Here is a 21,311-nt window from a genome sequence, read left to right on the forward strand (position 1 = left end):
TCCGAGAAGATGTGGGTCCCGGTTTAGTCCAACCCGCAATACCTGCCACTGCCACATTCGAGTTGAAGGGGCACATATTGACTGCACTGAAGGACATCCCATTTTTCGGGAAAGATCATGAGGATGCTTTTAAGCATCTAGATGAAGTCAACGACATTGCGGATTACTTTAATGTCCCAAATGTCAATAGAAACACAATCTTGCTTAGGATGCTTCCCATCACCTTCAAAGGAGCTGCTAAGGAGTGGTTAAAGTCACTTCCACCGGGTACTTTTGTGCACATCAAGTTTTTGGCGCCGTTGCTGGGTACAATTACCACTTGGGCTCAAATACGTGAGCAGTTCCTGGACTAGTTTTTCCCGCCATCCAAGATAGCCAAACTCAAGAAAGCAATAGACAACTTTGAGCAACAGCTGGGGGAGTCATTATACGAAGCATGGGAGCGGTACAAGGGCTTGCTCAGAAATTGCCCTCAGCATGATCTGAATGTGCAACAAGAGATGTCAATCTTCTATGATGGGGTCAACGTTATGACGAGACAACTCCTTGATTCTCAAGGACCTTTGACAAAGAAAAATCCAAGGGAAGTCAAGGAGCTGATTGAAGAATTCGCGAAGCACTCTCACGAATACCACAACCCTAGGCAAGATGGAATCAAAGGCAGTGGAGGGGCCCAAACTGAAGAAATAGCAGCTGTGATGGCTATGCTAAATAATTTGGATCGAAAGATAACACAAATGGACCAGTCAATACATGCCATAAGAGTGGGTTGCAAGAGATGTAGTGGTCCACACTTGACCAAGGACTGCAATATAGATGAGTTTGGGAACAGAAAAGCTCAAGTATGCTACTCGAGTGGGGATAAGTTTGATGAGGACTGGAGGAAACCGAAGAAGGAGTGGCTGCCATATGAAGAATATAAGAAGCAAAAAGAAGAGAAGTATAGGCAGACAGGTCGAGGCTTTTATCAAAAGGAGCAGCCACCAGCCGAGAAGAAACCCGATCTAGAAACTATGTTGATGAAGTTTATGGAAGCTTCGGAAAAGAGACACGATGCCACTGATTCTGCTATTATGGAACAACAAACTTTTATTAAGAATCAGCAAGCCTCCATCCATAACCTTGAAGTTCAAGTTGGACAATTAGCCACTCTAGTTCATGAGAAGTTATCCCCGAAAAATACTGAAACAAAGACCCAATCTCATGTAATGGCCATAGACATCGAAGAAGAAGCCATCTCTGAGTTCCTGGAGGCATTGGAAGAAGAACCACAGCAGCCCGATCCAAAGATGAAGAAGACCAAGCTCGAAAATCATGAAGCTGTTGAGTTCCAGAATTCACGACGTGAACCTTATATGTTCACGACGTGGGCCCGTAATGAACAGAAAAAATATGTAGTTGGTTCGGTTTATCAGCCGCCTTTGTCTTTTCCTTCCCAAGCTACCCTTAGTCCACTGGAGAGAGAGCATAGAGAGTTTGTCAAGCATGTGAAGGGGATCCCGATTAATACTCCCTTTGTCGAGTCCTTATCCAAAACTCCCGAGCATCAAAAATTACTGCAAGATTTGATAGACACTCGCAAGCAATCAAAGAAGCAGTCTAAGGTGGTTCTAAGTGAACAAAGCTCAAAAGCTGTGTTGGGAGAGACACCAGAGAATATAGGGGATCCTGGACGCCTCACTCTTCCGTGTGAGTTTGGTAATAAATTGAAGGTTAATGTTTTAGCCGATTCTGGGGCTAGCATTAATTTGATGCCTTTTTCATTTTATAAAAAATTGGAAATTCAGAAGATGAAGGCTACAAAAATGACAATTCACATGGCGAACCGTTCAGTGACACAACCCCGGGGCAAAGTGGAGGATATTTTGGTGAAAATTGGAAATTTTGTTTTTCCAATAGATTTTGTAGTAATGGATATGAAGGAAGATCCCAATGTTCCAATTATCCTTGGCCATCCATTGCTAAACACTGCTGGAGCTTTGGTTGATATCCGCGAGTCTAAGCTCACCTTGAGAGTTGGAGATGAAAAAGAAGTTTTTGGGATAGAAGATGGCTTCCCAAAGGAACATGTTCAAGAAGAGGTGTTCACAATCAATGAAGATAATGAACTTGAAGAACTGGAAAAGCTTATGGAAGAAGAGATCAAGGCAGTTCATCAAGTCAAAAGAACAAATCCTAGAGCATCTGTTCCATTTTTGGTAGAAGTCATAGCTTACAAGAGTCCACCTTCTTGGGGGAGCAAAGAGGAGGAGGAGATGACAAGTGATGAAGAGGAGGTCACTTCAAGAGTGACAAAGCCGGTGGTGAAAGAGGAGGAAGATGATATGGAGTGCAAGGAAGAAACTAAAGGGACCAAACGCAAGATTGAAAAAGAGGTCAAAGTTAAAAAAGATAATTCAGAGAAGGCATACAAAAGGCGAGTTCAAGCTTACAAGAGGCGATTCAAGGAACAAAAGATCCTAGTGGTGGATTCTTCCGAGGACTCAACGTAGGAGGCACGGAGTCCAGCTCAAGATTCCAAGAAAAAGAAGCGCTTCTCGGGAGGCAACCCGAGTTTGGTTTGCAAATTATTGTTTCTTTTTCTTTTTGCATTTTAGTTTTAAAAACTTAGATCAAGTCATCCAACTCTATTAAAACATAATGTAGGGACCTTAAAATGAAAGTAGTAATAATTGAGAACTTATTTTAAAGTGAAAATTGATTTTTCTCTTCCAGACTTAATTCACGACGTGAATTATGAATGAACCGGACAAATAATCCATGATATGGCTTAGCCCATTAGACTAACAAGCCCAAGATCGGTCCATGAGTACATGGCCCAAACTTAAGCCCAGACACAATTCACGACGTGAATCTTACAACACTTATGACGTGAATTTTCAAAAGTACGGGACCACAGAATAAATCCCTAGAAACAAGTAAACCCTTCAATTGTTTATTGTTCACGAAGTGGAAGCAGAAATTGGTCCCCCCTTGGTCCCCATTGCTGCGATTTTAGCCGACAATTCTACTAATCATCCTTTTGCTTACGTAATACTTCCAACAAAGGTAATAATTATTGATTATTAAGTTTAATTTTTGCTCTAGTAGATGAACTTAGGGTTAGGGTTTGTTAATTGAGTAAAATGACGAAATTAATTCTTCAAAGTTCGTAATAACCTTTGAATGTTCATGCTAAGTGCTTGGAAGTAGTATAGGAGTAAAACCCATTGTTATTTTGACTGGATTTTCCCCCTATTATTACGATTATGCCTTCTGGGATTGTGGATTCACGACGTGAATCTTACAGGATTCACGACGTGAATTCTGGGGCTGAACACAATTCATTTTCCTCTATGTCTAATTTGTGGATATTTGTTTTGGCTATGTTTTTTTCCTTGTTTTTGCAGGAATGGCTCCAAGAAGAGAGGTTCCAGCTGGGGTTGCGGGTTTGCACCCGTTTTACAATTTTCCCGCGACAATGTCCCGCGATGTTTTGACCCGTTGGAACAACAGATTGGGGTGGCTCTACAACAGAGAAATTGCAGTTGCTCCAACAGTCAATTGGACAAGATTGAGGGAAGTAGGGCTCGTAGACCGGGTGGGCCCGTTTTTGACAAAGATATTTATTGGAGATGGGTATTCATTTACCTGTTCCGGTTGGCGGAATCTGTTCCGGGTACAAGAGCGTGTCTACAAGGAGTTCTGTGTCGAGTTTTTCGCAACGATGACATTTCAGGAAACGGTTCAAGATCCACATTGGCCACAGACGTTGGTATTTCGTTTGGGGGGTGAGTACCGGGAGTGCAGCCTGGTTGAGTTTGCTTGGAGAGTAGGACTGTATGATCGACAGGAGGCTATGACTCCTGAGTTTGGCATGTTTTTGAGTGGGGCTGCTAGAGGATTTGCGGAGGGTGTCATGGGGTATTCTTTTTGGCATAATATTGCCTCCGGAATGTTTAATTCCGGAGTATCTCCCGAGAGCAGTATTCGGTCCCCGATCCATCGTTTACTCCACCGGTTTATCACCTTTTCCATCAACCATAAGAGGCATGGCGACAAAGTGACTAAGCAGAACTTATCTTTCTTATGGTGCATCTTACAACCTGGTGTCTGTTGCAACATCCCGTATTTTCTAGCCCGTTTCCTGGCCGGGTCTGCCGCGAGTTCACGCCCTGGGAGCCCCATTTGTGGGGGGCATTTTGTTACGTGTTTGGCCTGCTCGTATCATTTGGTTGTTCCTGATATTACTAGATCCATGACGTGTGTGGACGAGCATGACTTTGGTATAGGATATTTGGAAACTATGCGGGTGGTCAGGAATTTTGGGTCGCATTGGGACATAGTACCATCAGATGGTGAGGATGATCAGCCGGCCGACCGACCTGCGCCAGAGCCAAGACCGAGGCGCAGGAACATGAGAGGAAGGGGAGACCGCGGGCAGCCGATACATCCACCTGCTTCCATGGTTGGTGCGCCTTTTAGGAGTGATATGGCTGGTTACTTTGACCAGTTATCGTTGAGTGTGAATTGGATAGGCGGCACTATGGAGAATGTTGTCCGACATCTTGGGGTGGAGCAGCCGCCTTATTTAGGGTATCATTACCCGATTTGCCCACGATGGTCGGAGTATGGTGGCCGTGGAGGTGATGGAGCTGGTACCAGTGGAGCACATGAGGATGAGGAGGATGATTGATCGTTATTTATTTTTATTTTGTTTGATTTGTTTTTAGTTTGTTTTTAGTTTGCTTTTATGGGATTGTAAGAACTACTTTGAATATTATGTTACTTTTATTCTCCGTTGTTGGTTGTTTCTCAGAAATTGCTAGGAGCGCCTTGAGAGGATAGCGAGTTATGAATGCGTACGTTTTTAGCCGAGAGTGTTTAACGCCGAGAGTCGAGACCCATATTTTCAAAATAAGTGTGGGGTGAGTCAAGAGAGTGGAGAGTCAGCGAAAGAGTCATAAACTGATGACTTTAGAAGAGTCTTAATACATTAAGACATTAGAAGAAGAATTGGGCAATGTTTTCTGCTTGTCCAGTTTTCACGACGTGAACTTTTATTATTCACGTCGTGAGTCAGTTATCAGGAGGTTCTCAGAATACGCTTAGTTTCGATCTCACATCGTGAATTGCCTCACACTCACGTCGTGAATATGAGATTTTTACAATATATTCAAGATTTTAGTCTTCTATGGGTTGATGCTATTCTTCTTGTCAATATATTCAAGATTATTTTGGCTCATTTTTACCACCATACAATGTGGCGTATGCTTTCCCTCATTGTTCATTCTACTTTTGGAGATTTACACCATATTTGAAGACGATTGAAGACTCGATTTCATGTTTTGCCAGTACACTCCTTATTTCGCGAGTTCAAGATCCAAGTTTCTATTTTTGGAGTCCATATTTAAGATGCACGTTTTCCACACTTTTGGAGATGTTCACGCCACTATCCCAGGGGAGTCTGTTCCTTTTTCTCCCTTTTCTTTAATTTTCTTTAATTTTGATGCATACAATGAGGGCACTGTATGAAATAAGTGTGGGGTAGGGGTGGAAAAAAGTAAATTGCTAGATAATGATAGAGTTTGATAGTAAAAATTGAAAATTTGAAAATTGAAATTTTTAATAATTGATTCTAGTAATAATAATTTGAATTATAATTGCTAGTGTTATGTGGGATGATCCAATGAAAGTTCAAATGTTTAGTTGAGCCAATACACGTTATAGTGCATTTGTGGCCTCCCTTATTTTAGTGAAATCATGGAACAAAAACATAACCCCGTTTGGTTTGAGGGATGCAATATGTTTAGCAGCCTAAACTTGAAATGTATCCAGGAAAATTATTATCATTAACCAATAAAGGTTGAGGTTGAGCGCCTCTGCTTAAGCATGTAGGTTTTGAGTGAAAAAAGCAAGGTACATGTAAAAAATAAAAAGAGAGAATTACGAGAAAAGTTTGAAGAATTTTGGAGCAAATAAAGTGAAGATCAGAAGATCAAAATTCCAAGAAATTCAAAAAGTTGAAGATACCAGAAATCAAACAACAAAGGTGGTGAATTCAAAGAAATCAAAGATCAAATGTCAAAAAAGTGAAGAATTCCAAAAGAGCTCCATAGTGGTATCATAGATTGTAATTATAGATTATGTATGCTTAGGTTGCTCAACTAAAAATACCTTGAGGATAAGGAGATTTTCTACGGATGGATTCGGAGGGTTGCATAAAATGAGCATTGTTCGGAAAAAGTGGGCGAGTGTTTATGAAGATTGTGAGTATTTAAAGTATGGGGGTAGTTTAGGAAAATTTTAGACACAAATGCATGCGTTGAGGTCTTGGCATAATGGCTGAGCTGGAGTCGGATTGATCTATGTGATGTTAGTAATCAAGGTTTAAGTTTAAATTTGCTTGAGGGCAAGCAAAGTCTAAGTGTGGGGTATTTTGATATTGCCATATTTATACTTAATTTTAGGCAATATTTAAGTACATTTTTATTAAAAAGTTGGTATTTTGTTTAGAATAATGGTACTTATGAGCTTAAATGTTATTTACAGCCAAAAATAAGACATTTTGAAGAAAATGGACTACAAGCGTTAAAGAAAGAAACTTTGGAAATTAAAAGAGTAAAAGTGAAGAAAATCTGGAAAAAGATTATTCACGACGTGAGACGTAAGGAATTCACGACGTGAATCGTTGGTTCTAGAAGATATGTACGTGGGTGAAGGAATCATTGACGGACACGGTTATCTACAACTCACGACGTGAATTTCTTATTATTCACGACGTGAATTTATGGATATCAGCAACTATATAAATCCTTGACCATTACGAATAGAGGCAACTTTTTGGCTAGAAAGAGGAGTTCCAGAAGACGATTTTGAGGAGAGAAAAAATTCTGGGAAGAGGCTTTCAACACCAAAAAGAGTGAAAATCCATAATTTAGTTTATTAAAAACATCTTTTCTATCACTTCAATTTGTGTTAGTTTGTTAGTTGCTATGATGAGCAGCTGAATCTAGCTACTCTTGTTTAGCTAGATGAAGCTTCTAACTTATGAATAGCTCAATTTTTATGGATTTATTTAGTTGATAAAATTGCTTGTGTTTGATTTGTATAACCTAGCATGCTTATGTTTGTTTCTCTAATTGCTTGATTGCATGTTCTGTGTAGCTTAGTGACCATTAACTGCATGAACTTGTTTACCTAATGATTTAGTGAACATTGAATTGTTAGAGCAAGGATTGACCAATCTTAGTTAGTAATAGAGTAAATAAGCTTAGCTGTGCTAGAAAACGTGTATTGTGACTATAATTGCGTTTATATAACAAATCTTACATAGCATATTTATATTCATAATTAGTTATGTGTTTAATTGTGTGTGAACGTGTATTGTGACTTCTATAATGATTGTTTTTATATGTTGCATTCTATTTACGTTTGTAATACTAAAAAGATGACAAGTTTTGTAAACAATGTATCCAGGATAATTAAAAAACATATAAAAATATAAAACCGGTTTGACCATCCGGTTATCGAAAAACGTCACCCGACTGGTTCAATTAAAAAATCGATTTTTAAAGCATTGCTAAAAAATATCACAAAACAAAAAAAATCAGGGTTTGAATGATCAAATCCGTAACAAAAATAGCTCAAAAATACAACACAAAAAAAGTCAGGTTTGAACATGCATACCATAAACCATTTTATTGTTTTTTTTTTAACTAATAAATGGGTTGAAGTGTTGAACAACCCGGTTCGATCCATTGCCCGCCCACACAGAGGTTCAAGAACATGGGAGTTACCTAGATCTTTTGGGCAAAACTCGTGTTTATCAGATCAAACATGGGAGCGTTATCATCATCTTCCCCTCTTATCCTACGATGTATTCTCCGACGTCCACCGCCCCCCACCACCACCCATATTTCCTATATTGCCCCTTTTCTCAAACCCTCTAACCGCACTCCTTCTATATGCCTCCCAACCCCTCGACGACCAATCTATCACGCTACTATACGCTCTCTCACTCCTCGATCTCTCTCCACCTCCACCTCCCCCTCCCCCTCCCCCTCCCCGGAAATCCAACCTGCCATCTCTGAAGAAGAAGGCGCTGAAAGCGACGACGAATCAGAAGTTGAAATCAATGATAATCATCCCACCGAAACTGCAATTGAGAAGGCAGTCGATCCTAAAATTTCGAGTGCGCATAAGGAAATGTTGTCGAAATTGAAAGGCATGAGTGTGAAAGAGAAGAAAGAGTTGGGTTCTTACGCCCACAGTTTGGGGAAAAAACTTAAATCTCAACAGGTGGGGAAGTCTGGCGTCACTGATTCCGTCGCCACGGCGTTGGTCGAAACCTTAGAAGCCAACGAGCTTCTCAAGGTAGAACTTTATTTTGAGTACTTTCGAATTGTAGTAGCATTCACTACTTGTTGTTATTCATTCAGGGTAGGGTTTATTATTTTGGATTAGGGTTTATCCTGTCTCACTTGAATATCCCGCAATCAGTTTGAAAATTTACATCCAAACACCTCCTAAGTTTGCAACAGTTCCATTAAATAGAATAAAACAAGTTATCAAGATATCGCAACTATTAACTTGAAGAGCTCTCTAGGGTTGTACAATGTCGAAATCCTGAATTTAACTTGATATTTTAGGGCTATACTTGAAGATTTTCATAAGCTCTAATTTTTCAAACTAAAATGCTGTAATAGACAGAACTGAAAGAATGAGGCTTTATATAAATGAAATTAAGTTTCTATTTTGTGCATTAAACAGCTTAAAATTCATAACAATTGTCCTGGAGAACTAGACGAGGTGGTGGCCCAATTAGAAGAAGCCACGGGTTCAGTTGTGGTTGGTCGAATTGGTCGCACTGTCATCATTTACAGACCCAGTCTAACAAAACTCATATCAGAGGAGAAAAAGAAACAGGCCCTCAAGGTTTTTCTCAAGAGAAGAGCAGCATTTAAGTCATCATATCAGGTTTTATTTATAGTTAAACTTAAAAAAAAAAAAAAAACGATAACATGCGCAAATGTTTTTCTTTATTTTGCCAATTCATTTTTTGATGCAAACGTTACACTCACAACATTGTGATTTTTTATATTTAGGGGAAAATGCTGAGCAGAAGACAATCGTCGACATCACCTACTCGAAGTCGAGATTTTAGAAAGTCTTAGGTTGGTGAAGCTGTGTACAACTTGAGAAGCATATTGTACATCTTGCGATGCGGATTGGATGGAAAGGAGGCTGCATTGGCTTGTAGTTTATGGTGGTTTTGAGTTGGTATTTTAGTATTTTACCAAAGGCAATTTGGGGGGAGTAGCAACTTATTTACACTTTTTATCAATGTAGGCAATGTACTTTGGTTTTACTACAAGAGCAATGTACTTATATTTTTGTACACATAATAGCAATGTAGTTATATTTATCTAGTTATAATTTTTTTTGGACAAGTATTAGAAATTAATTGTCATCGTACAATGAGTGAGATGACAACAAGCTGTGCTGCTAAGGCTTTTTGAATGGTAAAACTAATTCTTTTAAAGACTACATCCGAAGATCTAGGGGATATAACATTATTATGTATGATTCGTTTTACTCTTTTAAGAATCTCTACCGCATCCGGTGCGAGGAAAACCAAACGTATCAAATGCAAATGGTATGTACACGTGTTGATTTTCCAGGCACGATCTTTCATGTTTGGTGACTTTGCATGTGGCTGTTTTTAAAGCAGCATGTCCCGCTGTGAAACCCCCAACCCTCAGGCCCACGAGAGGGGATACCCCTGTAAGATCCACACATGCGTTATAAAATCAGTTTTTTTTTTTTTTTTTTTTTTTTTTTTTTTTTTTTTGTTTTTGTATATCCAAAATTGAAACATGCTTATATTTTTCTATCAACAATAGCAAGGTACTATCATTTTCCTAAATGCACAATGTATTTTCTTTGGTACATACATTTATATTGATAAATGAATGTGAATTGTTATTATGTGTATACAAATATATCTACGTTGGTTATTTTCGAGAAAATAGACAAAATTACATTAATGGTTTATGTTGTTTCCCACATCTGCTAGTTTCGTCCCTGACTTTTTCTCATTACACATATGGTCCCTATGTTTTCTATTTTTTTATTATATATTTTATACTTTTATTAAACTAATTTTAATTAAAGATAAAGAAAAATAAATCTCAATAAAACCCTACTAGTTGACTACCTCCTTTCCTTCCCCCCACGCTCGTCTTCATTGTTTTTCCATAATCTCGTTAATCCTCACCTTCTTCTCCACTTTGATCACATGCAATCGTTGTCGATTCTCAATTATGATGGTAAGGATTTTATGTAATTAGATTGATTCTGAAAAATAGTGAGTTAATTTGCATATGTGGGTTTCTCCGATGAATTGGAAGCAAGTCTAAATCCAAGTTCTAGTCTCCATCGACGCAACCCACACACACGTACAAGGGGTGGGTTTCTCTGATGAACTACAATCATTGTGGTCGGTGGAGGTTTGTTATTTTATTATGGATTTTTAGTGGGTGAATAATGGATGAGCTATAAAGAATCAGAGATTTTCCACCTAAGCGTTTATGATTAACCCTTTGGTGGTCACAAACATTTGAGTGACAGTTGTGCCAAGTTCCAATTAGAATGGTAAGGCTTCAGTGTCTGGGCACGGTTTGCCCTACGGATTGTCACGGTGGACACCGCCCCACAGTCTTCAATGTGGTTTGGCCGCATACGGCTAGAATTGGTGGCACCCTCTCTATCTCTCTCTTCCTTTCAACTCTCCAAATGTTTGAATGGTCAAAATTTTATTTTATTTTTCATTTTTTTACCTATAAATAAAACCTCACAACCGTTAATTTACCACACCTAAATCCAATTTCTATCTTTCTATATCTTTCTCTCGGGAATCTCAAGATGTCTTCTTCCAGCAACTCAAACAACCAAAAAACACCTGCTAACAACACCCCAAACCCTTCTTATGATCAACTGATTTATCCACCCCTGTTTATCACTATGGCGGTATACTACTCTATTATCCGCAATAGTACCCACAACCACAAACACTGTCACACCTTCTCCGGCCGAACGGGAAAGTGTCGAATGGTGACGGTACATAGATTTCCCAAATAACAGAGCTTCAGTCATAATTATCTATCTAAACGAAAATCTACATGTATTCAAGCTGATAATCCTTTCTTCGTCTTGATCTTTGCTCCATTCTAGTAATACATGCGATTTTTGAAAACGTCAACTTGATGTTGGTGAGTTCACAGCTTTTTATAATTTTATTTAGTTTAATTAAATTGAGAATCATTTTTCTTTTTAGAAAAACTTTTCTTAAAATATTTTATCAATCTTAGTTTACTATCTTTGCAGAATATCTAATGATCATATCTTATTATCTTTTAGGATATTTTATTGATCCTAATTTTACTATTTTTGCAGAACATCTAACGATACTGTCTTATTATCTTTTAGGATATTTTATAAATCCTAATTTACTATCTTTGTAAGATATCTAACTAATCATAATGTGTTTTATTTACCATACTAAGGCGTCCTTAATGGTAGTCGGATCTCTAATGTATTTGTAATGTATTAGCATGAACCCCATAATCGACGCTGTTTGACCAGTGATTACCCCGCCAAGACGTTTGTGACATCCCCAAATTTCTCGGCCAGAAAAGACCGATTTAGTTTATACTTTTAAAATAAAACCAAAGTAATCTTTTAAAAGATGTTGCAGAATTTGTCTCCAAAACAAAACATGATAAAAATTTATCAAACATTTCTTAAGGAAATATATATATATTTTCATTATATATCAAAACTTCGGGATGTCATGTTCCGATACAGACCAAAAGCATAAAACAGTATATTATAAGTCTTACAACTGTTATTTACAAATATTGGCCTATAATCCAAAAATCTCTCGTTGTCATCCAACTATGCTCTGGGTCCACTACCTGTAATATAAAAAAAAAAGACTGAGTGGGTCAGGCTTGAGAGCCTGGTGAGCGTATAGGGTTTTCAACCCACAAATAATAAATTTATTAATTTTCATCAACCAACAATAAATTTATTAATTTCATCAACTAACAAAAACTCTGATTACTCATTCTCATTATCCTCACTTTACGTCCCTAAACACCTATCAAAAGGGACCTAGCCTAAGGATCATCATCGGGATGGACACTACTGCTAAGGGGATTACTCAGCCATAAATGTCCTTAAGGCAACCATGAGGGGGATGGAATACACCAATGAACATATAGTTCACTAACACCTACAGGTTGCGAATCTGCTAGCGTTCCACTAAACTGTCTAGAAAGGTCTGTGGTCGTCATCTATACCCCGCTAGATGACTACAACAATAACATCGAGGTCTCTCATCATTTTATCACACATCAGCTATTTTATTTACCCATGATTTACCCAACATATTTGTATATAAAAATACATATACAATTTAAAACTTGTATAAAATATCTATTCAACACTCATCTCAAATAAACAAACAATATAATTACACATAGCACGTATTTTATAGAAAATATTTCATATCTATGTGTAAGCGGAAAGTGACTATACACTTACATGTTAAGACGATAATTGGGCAGCACCTCGTCTCTTAAAATAATATTCTTCGATGAAAACAGGGTGTTTTCTCAAAAACCGGGCTTCACGTGGACAGAGTTTTGGCTCGAAAAGACGAAAACTATTTTTCTCGAGATCTTTGGGGCTCTGGAATTTGATGCAGGTGCTAGGATGATACACTAGGCTTCGGGGGTATTTCTTGCAATTTAGGAGAGAGTATAAGGTAAGAGAATGGAAATTTGTAACAAAAATTCGGATCGCATCGGTTCCTATTTATAGGAGGTTGAAGCTCCTTAGTACGCTGGGCATAATGCTCAGGTACGTTGGGCGTACTGCCTCGCTAGGTTCTTCGTTGGGTGTACACTAGTATGCTGGGCGTACGAGGGGATAACTCCGGACGTGTCTAAGCTACGAACACGTGGCATTCATGCAATGGAGTAGAGAAGGTGACGGACTCCGGGTCATGTACACGAGTACGCTGGGTGTACCCCGGTACGCTGGGCATACTCCTATTTTCCAAACTATAAAAATTCGTAACTTCTGCATACGAGCTCCATTTTTGACGTTCTTTATATCCACGTGTAGGTGAGATTGTGCTCTATAACTTACGTTTAGACTCTGTCAGCTAATTTTGACTTTATTTTTAAAGTTATATTTTTAACAGACCGGGACAGGAAAAGTCCGTTAAAAATTCATAACTTCTTCATCTGACATCCGTTTTCGTCTGTCTTTTTATCGTTAAACTACTAACGATGATATTTTCGATTCTCGCTTAGGTTGTTTCGGCTAAAAATCACCCGATCTAAAATTCGAGTTTCGGGCTGCATACAGCTAAGCTGAAATTTAGAAAAATCATAACTTCCTCATATAAAGTCAAATTTGGGCGTTCTTTTTATGCACACTCCCGGTTTAACGAATACTACAACTTTTATTTAGATCGCTAAGGCTAAAAATCATTTTATCATAAATTCACTTTTTACGTTATACAACATCGTGTCGGTTCTGTCGCGAAACTTCGACAAGTCATAACTTCTTCATTATTAATCGGATTTCGGTATTCTTTATATATTTGAAATCCTTGCTTCAACCACTACAACTTCCTTCATAGATATTGGGTTTATCTAATATTTATTTTCGACACTTATTTTTATTCTTAATTCATTAAATCATACTAATTTAGTAAATAAACACATGATTCACATAACATTCACATAATTCCTCTTTATTACTTTAAAACGAGTTACAAAGGTTAACCTAGACTATTACATCATCGTTAATGCCTTAACCTAGAAACACGGGCGTTACAATTCTCTCCCCTTTAGGATGATTCCGTCCTCGGAATCACACATCAACAAACAAATGCGGATAGCGACTCATCATGTCACTCTTCGTTTTGCAGGTGAGATTTGGCCCATTCGTATGTTTCCAACGGACTAGCACTAAATCAACCATCTTGCGTCATAACTTCTTAGTCTTACGGTGAACGATTGTCTCCGGTTCTTCAATTAACCTCTTACTTTCATCCAACCTTAATTCAGAAATTGGAATGATGTCGGGAACTTCTCCCGTGAATTTCCTCTAATAACACACGTGGAAGGTGTTATGAATACCTTCTAGTTCTTCTGGTAATTCTAGCTTGTAAGCTTGATTTCCAATCCTCCGAAGAACTTTAAATGGTCCAATAAACCTTGGACTTAACTTTCCCCTTTTACCAAATCTTATAAGTCCCTTCCACAGCGAGACTTTAAGTAAAACCGAATCACCAACTTCGAATGATATCGGTTGTCTTTTCTTGTCGGCATAGCTCTTTTGACGATCCTGAGCTGCTAAGATCCTTTCCCTAATCACTTTCAACTTTTCAGCAGTCTGATGGACTATTTCATGTCCCATAAACTGCTTTTCCCTAGCTTCCAGCCAACACGACGGCGTTCGACACTTTTCTCCATACAAAGCTTGGTAAGGTGCCATCTTGATGCTTGAGTGGAAACTATTATTATAGGAAAATTCTACCAGAGGTAAATGTTCATCCCAGTTACCTTGGAATTCCAGGGTACATGCTCTTAGCATATCCTCCAACGTTTGAATTATTCGCTCGCTCTGACCATCAGTTTGCGGATGTTAAGCTGTACTTAGACACAATTTTGTACCCAATTCCTCTTGTAGACTTCTCCAGAACCTCGACGTGAAACGACTATCACGGTCTAACACAATCGCCAAGGGAACACCATGTGCTTTCACTATTTCTTTCACATAAACCTTTTCAAGCTTCTCCATAGACCACTTCTCATTGGATGCTATAATGTGCACTTTTTGTGAATCGATCAACGACCACCCAAATCATTGTTGGATTAGTGTCTAAGTCCGTAACTATTTTGGTATGTACTTGACCCAATTGTGCATGGTCCTTTTGGGTTGCCTTCACACTGGTGACTAGACAGGATGATTGTTGAGGAGAGAGGCTGGTTTATTGTTAAGAATAATAAGTTAGGGTATAAATATGATTTGTTAATATAGTATATGAATAATATATTAATTTGGAATCATATTATTAATTAGTATTTAATCAGAAATTAATTTAGAATTAATTGTGGGATTAAAGGAATTGACTGAAAGTGCAGGGGCTATTTTGTAATTATTCAATAGTTGAGGCTTTGGGCCATTGGACCACCTTTATTAAGGCTTGAACGAAAATCCTAGAAGCATCTAGGAGTCTTCGTCCAAGGGCTTAAGGAAAGGAGTCCATGGACTTGCTTAGGCCCTAAGCTAAGGGATTAAGGTTTACACCTTGAAACCCTAGTTAGCCATAAGTATAAATAGCACCCTAAGGCACTAAGATTTCGTCCAAGCTTTGGGAAACCCTAAAAGGGACGAAATCTAGGGCAAGATACCCTTCTCTCTTCTCTCCCATATTCATCCTTTCACCTAGTGTGTTTGTGAGCCATTAGAGGTACTACACTTGTGGTACTTGCTTTCTAGAGCTAAGGAAATTCAAGGAACTAGTTGTTATTGCTATATAACAACAAAAGGTATGTATTCTATTTTTATATATGAATTTCGAAAATAATAGTAGCATGACAGGTTTCTTTTTGTGTTCATAAAGTTGTATAACTAATAGTGAAAACATAGATCCAACTCTAGGGTTGCATGCACACATAGGATTGTTTGTATAAAACCCATCAGTGGTATCAGAGCCATTGGTTTTTGTTTTCAATTAGCATTATTCAAATGTATGAACTTGACAAATTAGGGTTTATTACTAGTAAACTCTAGGGCTTGGTAATTTTCGCAATAAGGGTTGCAAAACCCTAGTTGGCGATTTTTTGATAGGGTTTTAAACCCTTTCCTTAGCCTCCAAGATTTTGAAATCTAGGGTTATCCAACCCTTGGACGAAATTGCCTCCTTCCCTAGGTTAGATCCTAAATTTTAGGGATTTGGATAATGTCATATCTTGTAATTATCCTTAAATGTTTAAATTTGGTAATTAAAGATTTTGATTTATCTCATCCCATAATTTCGAAATCTAGGGGATTTAAGGGATTAGATTAAATTAATTGTTTAATTTAAAAGATATCCTTACCAAAATAAAAAAATAATTATCAAATTAATTAGATAATCATTTCCTTATGTGATAAACTTGATTTATTTGAATTATTTGATAGATTATCTTGCAAGAAATTGAATTAGGTCATATTTAGATAATTACTAATTAATTGGTTAATTATTATTATTTGTAATTTGATCTAGAATGTTCTTGCTTATGTTTTGAAAAATTTCAAAACTTGCCCTCAAGTTTTGGAATTTAAATTGTTTTATTAAAAGGTTTAATTTTGAAAAAGTCTAAATTCTAAAACCCTAATTTTGAAAAGTTCAAATTATACCCTTATGGTTTTATTAAATTAATTAAGTGTATAATTAAAAGAGAGTTAATAAATCCATAATGATATGGTTTATATTTAATTAAATTAAAAGTGTAATTTATAAAATTAAACCACTTAGTATTCTAAAAGTGTAAAATACACCCTTATACTATGTATGACATTAAAAGTCTAATATTATATATGTATAACTTAAATGCTAGTCTTACCGTTAGTAGGCCTCATTCACGAAGCCGATCTATGGTGGATGGTCGTTAGCCGAACGGGTAGGATAGAGCAAACCCTTTCCATTAAAATTATAATGAAGTATAAAGTAACTAAATTTTTTTTACAAAATTCCCAATCTTAGTTACTTTAGGCAAAAGTGAATTGATGCAATTCCATGAAATTACACTTTGTGCCCTTGCGAAGACGTTAGTGGAGCGCGTGTGGTTAACTGGCACACTAAATGGTTCTAAGCAAAGGTTGCAAAGGGTGACTCAATGTTTGTCATAGTTCGGTGGAGCGTGTGTAGTTAACCGGCACATCGAATAGGTGACTGTAACATTGGGGGCACCATGTAAGTTTGCATGGTTATTAACACCCTGTTCTGTGATCCTCGGCATCCCAGTCACAAATCGAGGGGCATGTCGAGATTTAAACATGCCATTGAAAAGTTCAATGAATCTCAAAAGATATAGGAGTTTTCAATACATTTAAAGCTTAAGTTTCCTTTTCGTTTTTCATGGTCGAAATTGGTAAATCGTCATTTACCTACCTTCAAATATTTTGCAACTAGATTACAACATCCCTCTTCTAGGTTGTAGAGTATTGTGTTGGATCCTAGCCTTGATGTTTCATTTGGGTGTTACATCAAGAATTCTAATCAACTTAACTTGAATTTTCTCCCATTTTGTAGATGTCAAAGTATGACAACTATGGTCTTCCCAAATCCTGTGGAACAAGCTTTCCACATAAAGATGATATTCCATGATTCGATCGAGGAACAAGAGATCATGCTTCACTTCCTCCACCTCCTCTAATTGTTCTCCCCACCCCACAAGTTTAAAGAATTGAAAAGTACAAGCTCACTCAAGCCCTATTGGAAATTAAGCACGAAGATGGGATACCTGTGTGTGCACACGTCTTAGAGATGAAGTCACACATTGATAGGTTAAGGATGTTGGGTGTCGAGATTTTAGGTGAGTTGGCCGTTGACTGGGTTCTTCAGTCGCTTCCTGAATCATATAGTGAGTTCGAGAGTACTATATGATGGATCACGACGTGACCCTCATTGATCTCACCTATTTGCTTATAGCTGCTGAATCAGCAATGATTTGGCGTGCTGGTCACGCAAATTTGTATAGTGAATCAAACTCCCAAACTGTAATGGACACTAGCAACATCGGAAGTCTAGAAAGAACTAAGTCTATGATTGTCCAAAGGAGTCCATTTGCTTTTATTGCCAAGAGAAGGGGCATTGGAGACGAAGCTGCCCTAACTACCCGAGAGATCTAAGAGATGGGAGAGTCAAGACGTATAGCTCTACTTCAGGTAAAATCCATTAACTAACTATTTTAAGTTCCTATTCTAGATTCTTAATACATGATGTGATAAGATTACATTTTGATGCTTTGTAGGATCGAAGAAAAGAGAGGAAGCTTAAGGAAAGAAGTGAGCTGAATCTAATCGTGAAGAAATGGATTTCGATCGCGTTGCTTGAGGATTAGATTCTTGAGCTACTACTTGGAGTTAGAATAGATTGCTAAAAAATATGTAATAACATAGTTTTTCATTGCATTGTAAGGACAAATTTTTCCACAATAAAATAAATTTTGATTTTATATTATTTATTTATCCTTGCAATGGCGTGTATGAGAAATTGATGTTTGAAGGTTTCTATTATTAGCAATGATGGATTTGATTCTTAATTAGGTTATTTGTGGAAATGTCGAGAATTTACCAAATAGGGAGAGTTTCTCATCGCCCAAGTTTCAATTGGACAAAAACTTGGAATCATACAACTTGGTTGCGTGATGAATGAGAGACTCCATATTTTGGAAATTAGACTAATTCCTTGACAAAGTATCAAGTGAAGGACTAGGAGATCGAGCACACTAGGTTGTGTGTTGATCAAGTCCACCACAAGAGTGACAAAGATATTCGTCATGATTTACTAAAGTTTAGTAAATATGATTATACTTATAAGATTAAGTGTAATTCTGAGTTGATTGAAAGAGTTTCAATGAATAGCAGAACGAATAAGAAGAATCATGTAACGACCAAAATTTCAAAACAATTAAAACTTTTCAAAACCATCCATTTTAATAACGTTGTTACAAAAAGGTTTTCAATACATTATTTAACAGAGTATTTTCCCAGGTTCATATCATAAAACATCAACGCGAGGAACGGTACGATCACGCCTTTGCCTTGCCACAGACTCCTGAGAACCTGAAAACATAAAACCACGACTGTAAGCCCGAAAGCTTAGTGAGTTACCCCCAATATACCAACCACATATACGCCCTTCCAGGCCACGACCTTCCGGTCCAAACATATCGCCTTCCGGCCCATAACATATTGCCTTCCGGCCCATAACATATTGCCTTCCGGCCCATAACATAAAATGCATACATAACATAACAAATCATAGAACGACCCTGCATACCGGGTCACACCCCAGGTCTAGCAATCATACGCATAACACATAATCATATAACAGTTCACAGTCAACAATCGATCAACAAATCACATAACATAGCATTACTCTAATCAAGATACTAGCATAACATCGCCCTACGAATCAGTCAACATACTAAATGCACACATACGCCTTTCCAGGCCATGGCCTTCCGGTCCACATAGCAATGCCTTCCGGCCCACAACATATAATGCCTTCCGGCCTGCAACATATAACGCCTTCCGGCCCATATCATAACAACTAACAACTACCCGGACTTCTATCCGATAAAAAGGTTGGCCTTGGTGCCATAAACCCTAGCGATATAGTGAGGATAACTCACCTCGAAACTGCCGACTGAACAGATAGCTCAAGCTGCTCCGATCACTGATACGATCTCCACCTCTAGACAGCCATCAATGCACTGAACTCAAACAATAATCAACAATTACCAAAATACCCCTGGAACCACTGGTCAACCCTTGGTCAAAGACAAGGTCAAAGTCAACCCCTGACTGAACCTACTCGCCGAGTCAACCCTATGACTCGCCGAGTCCCCATACTCAGAACTTCACTCAATCCGCGATCTAACTCGCCGAGTCACCCCGAGACTCGCCGAGTTCAACAACTCTGAGTCCACTCGCCCTCAACTCACCGATTCTCTAAGATTCCCTTTCTACACGTCGAGTATCCCCCTTGACTCGACGAGTTCCTCCTGGAAGAATCGCGGAGCCACCCCGACTCAACTTGCCGAGTCTGAAGAACAACTCGGCGAGTCCCAGTTAATCTTCAAGCTACTCGCCGAGTCTGTTCATCGGACTCGGCGAGTCCATGCCATGCAACCGCTCAAACTGCTTTCTAAGGTCAGATCTGCTCCGACAATTCATAGGTCTGGCCTTCCTAGACTGGTTCATCACGTAAAGTCCTCATTTCGGCGCTCATAATACACTCCATGACTCATAATTTACATTTTGACCTAAGGCATAAGGATTCCAATCCAAAACCTTCATTGATTCCCGAAAAGCTCAGGCATGGGACACTCTGGACTTCCAAGGGTCCTAATATAGGGTTCCAATCGCTTGGGGAACTAAGGAAACACTCAATCTAGCCACAAAAGGGTTCAATAAACCCTAAATCCATATGCACATCAACATAGAAGGGAACAACTCGAAATATTACCTGAATAACGTTGCTCTGTGTCCCCAACCCTCAGAATATGGCTTCTCCTGTTGTTCCCTTAACCAAGCCTCCTCCTCCTTGCACAATAACACTTCCAAGATCAATAATGGTCTTCTACCTTGCTCCAGATGCTCACAATCGAATTAGGGTTTCTCTCAAAGGACTAGGGTGAACAATGACGGCCATAAGGCCCCTGATATATGTCCCAAACCTGGACGGTTAGGGTTTCGCTAAACAGCGCGGACTCGCCGAGTCCATATCCGGACTCGTCGAGTCCAGTCGCGAACCCGCGACCAGATCTGCGATCCTACTCGGCGAGTCTGAGCTCCAACTCGCCGAGTCCCCTCTTAAAACACCCAAAATCATAAATATAACAATACCCGGAATTCCGGGCTGTTACAAATCAAGAAGGCAGAAAGATAAAAGTTTCTCCATTATAAGAAGAAGGGAGAGTATCTTTTATTATGTTTTATGATAAGTCTTAATGATTAAGAACCATATCTCAATTGATCCTCTAAATGAGTCTTAGTACAATTGTATGTCTGAGAAGAGGAATCAAGAATTGAACAAATGGTTAAATCAAGAAGTCAATCATACATCGTTCCAAAAACAAGTCTTAGAGTTAAGATTGTGACATTGAGTGACAAGTATTAAGAAGGTTTATAACATTCATCAAATGTGGAAAGTTGTGATGTCTTGGATAAGACAAAGACCAACTAGGACCAATTTTGTGAAGTGTTTTGTCTTGATAAAAGCTACACTAACTCTTGAATATTTGTTTGTCGAGAAATGTTTATTGACAAGAGAATCTTATATGTTAAGGAGTCAGTGGGAGTCTTAATGGTCTTGAAAAGTTCAAGAACTAATACAAAATAAACCTTATCGATCATCACTAGCACACGACTCGAGGTTTACAACCTATCGTGTTGACACTATTTTGTTTATGTGCCATTCCAGTTGAGTTAATTATGCATGTGAGTTCTATGAGTTCTCATTTGAACGCATA

The 21,311-nt window shown here is 38.3% G+C and overlaps 1 protein-coding gene and 1 non-coding gene across 2 annotated transcripts; one reads left to right on the forward strand and one right to left on the reverse strand.

Annotated features, from left to right (window-relative positions):
- Nucleotides 1–377: 377 nt before the first annotated feature.
- On the reverse strand, nt 378–484 carry LOC111887770 (small nucleolar RNA R71). Its single transcript, XR_002848915.1, has one exon. It is a non-coding gene; the product is annotated as a small nucleolar RNA R71 (small nucleolar RNA).
- Nucleotides 485–7,725: 7,241 nt separating this feature from the next.
- LOC111887740 (uncharacterized) lies at nt 7,726–9,410 on the forward strand. Its single transcript, XM_023883903.3, has 3 exons — nt 7,726–8,355; nt 8,752–8,958; nt 9,087–9,410. The coding sequence occupies exons 1-3, from the start codon at nt 7,819–7,821 to the stop codon at nt 9,153–9,155; spliced, it is 813 nt and encodes a 270-aa protein (XP_023739671.1). The 5' UTR covers nt 7,726–7,818; the 3' UTR covers nt 9,156–9,410.
- The last annotated feature ends 11,901 nt before the right edge of the window (nt 9,411–21,311 follow it).

Source organism: Lactuca sativa, chromosome 4, assembly GCF_002870075.4.
Source record: "Lactuca sativa cultivar Salinas chromosome 4, Lsat_Salinas_v11, whole genome shotgun sequence".
Lineage (NCBI taxonomy): Eukaryota > Viridiplantae > Streptophyta > Magnoliopsida > Asterales > Asteraceae > Lactuca > Lactuca sativa.

Bases quoted from the DNA above. Each gene is read 5' to 3' on its own strand.
- LOC111887740 (XM_023883903.3), top strand. From the start codon at position 7,819: ATGGGAGCGTTATCATCATCTTCCCCTCTTATCCTACGATGTATTCTC. The intron at 8,356-8,751 runs GTAGAACTTTAT...TGCATTAAACAG, and splicing joins AAGCCAACGAGCTTCTCAAG to CTTAAAATTCATAACAATTG. The intron at 8,959-9,086 runs GTTTTATTTATA...TTTTATATTTAG, and splicing joins CATTTAAGTCATCATATCAG to GGGAAAATGCTGAGCAGAAG.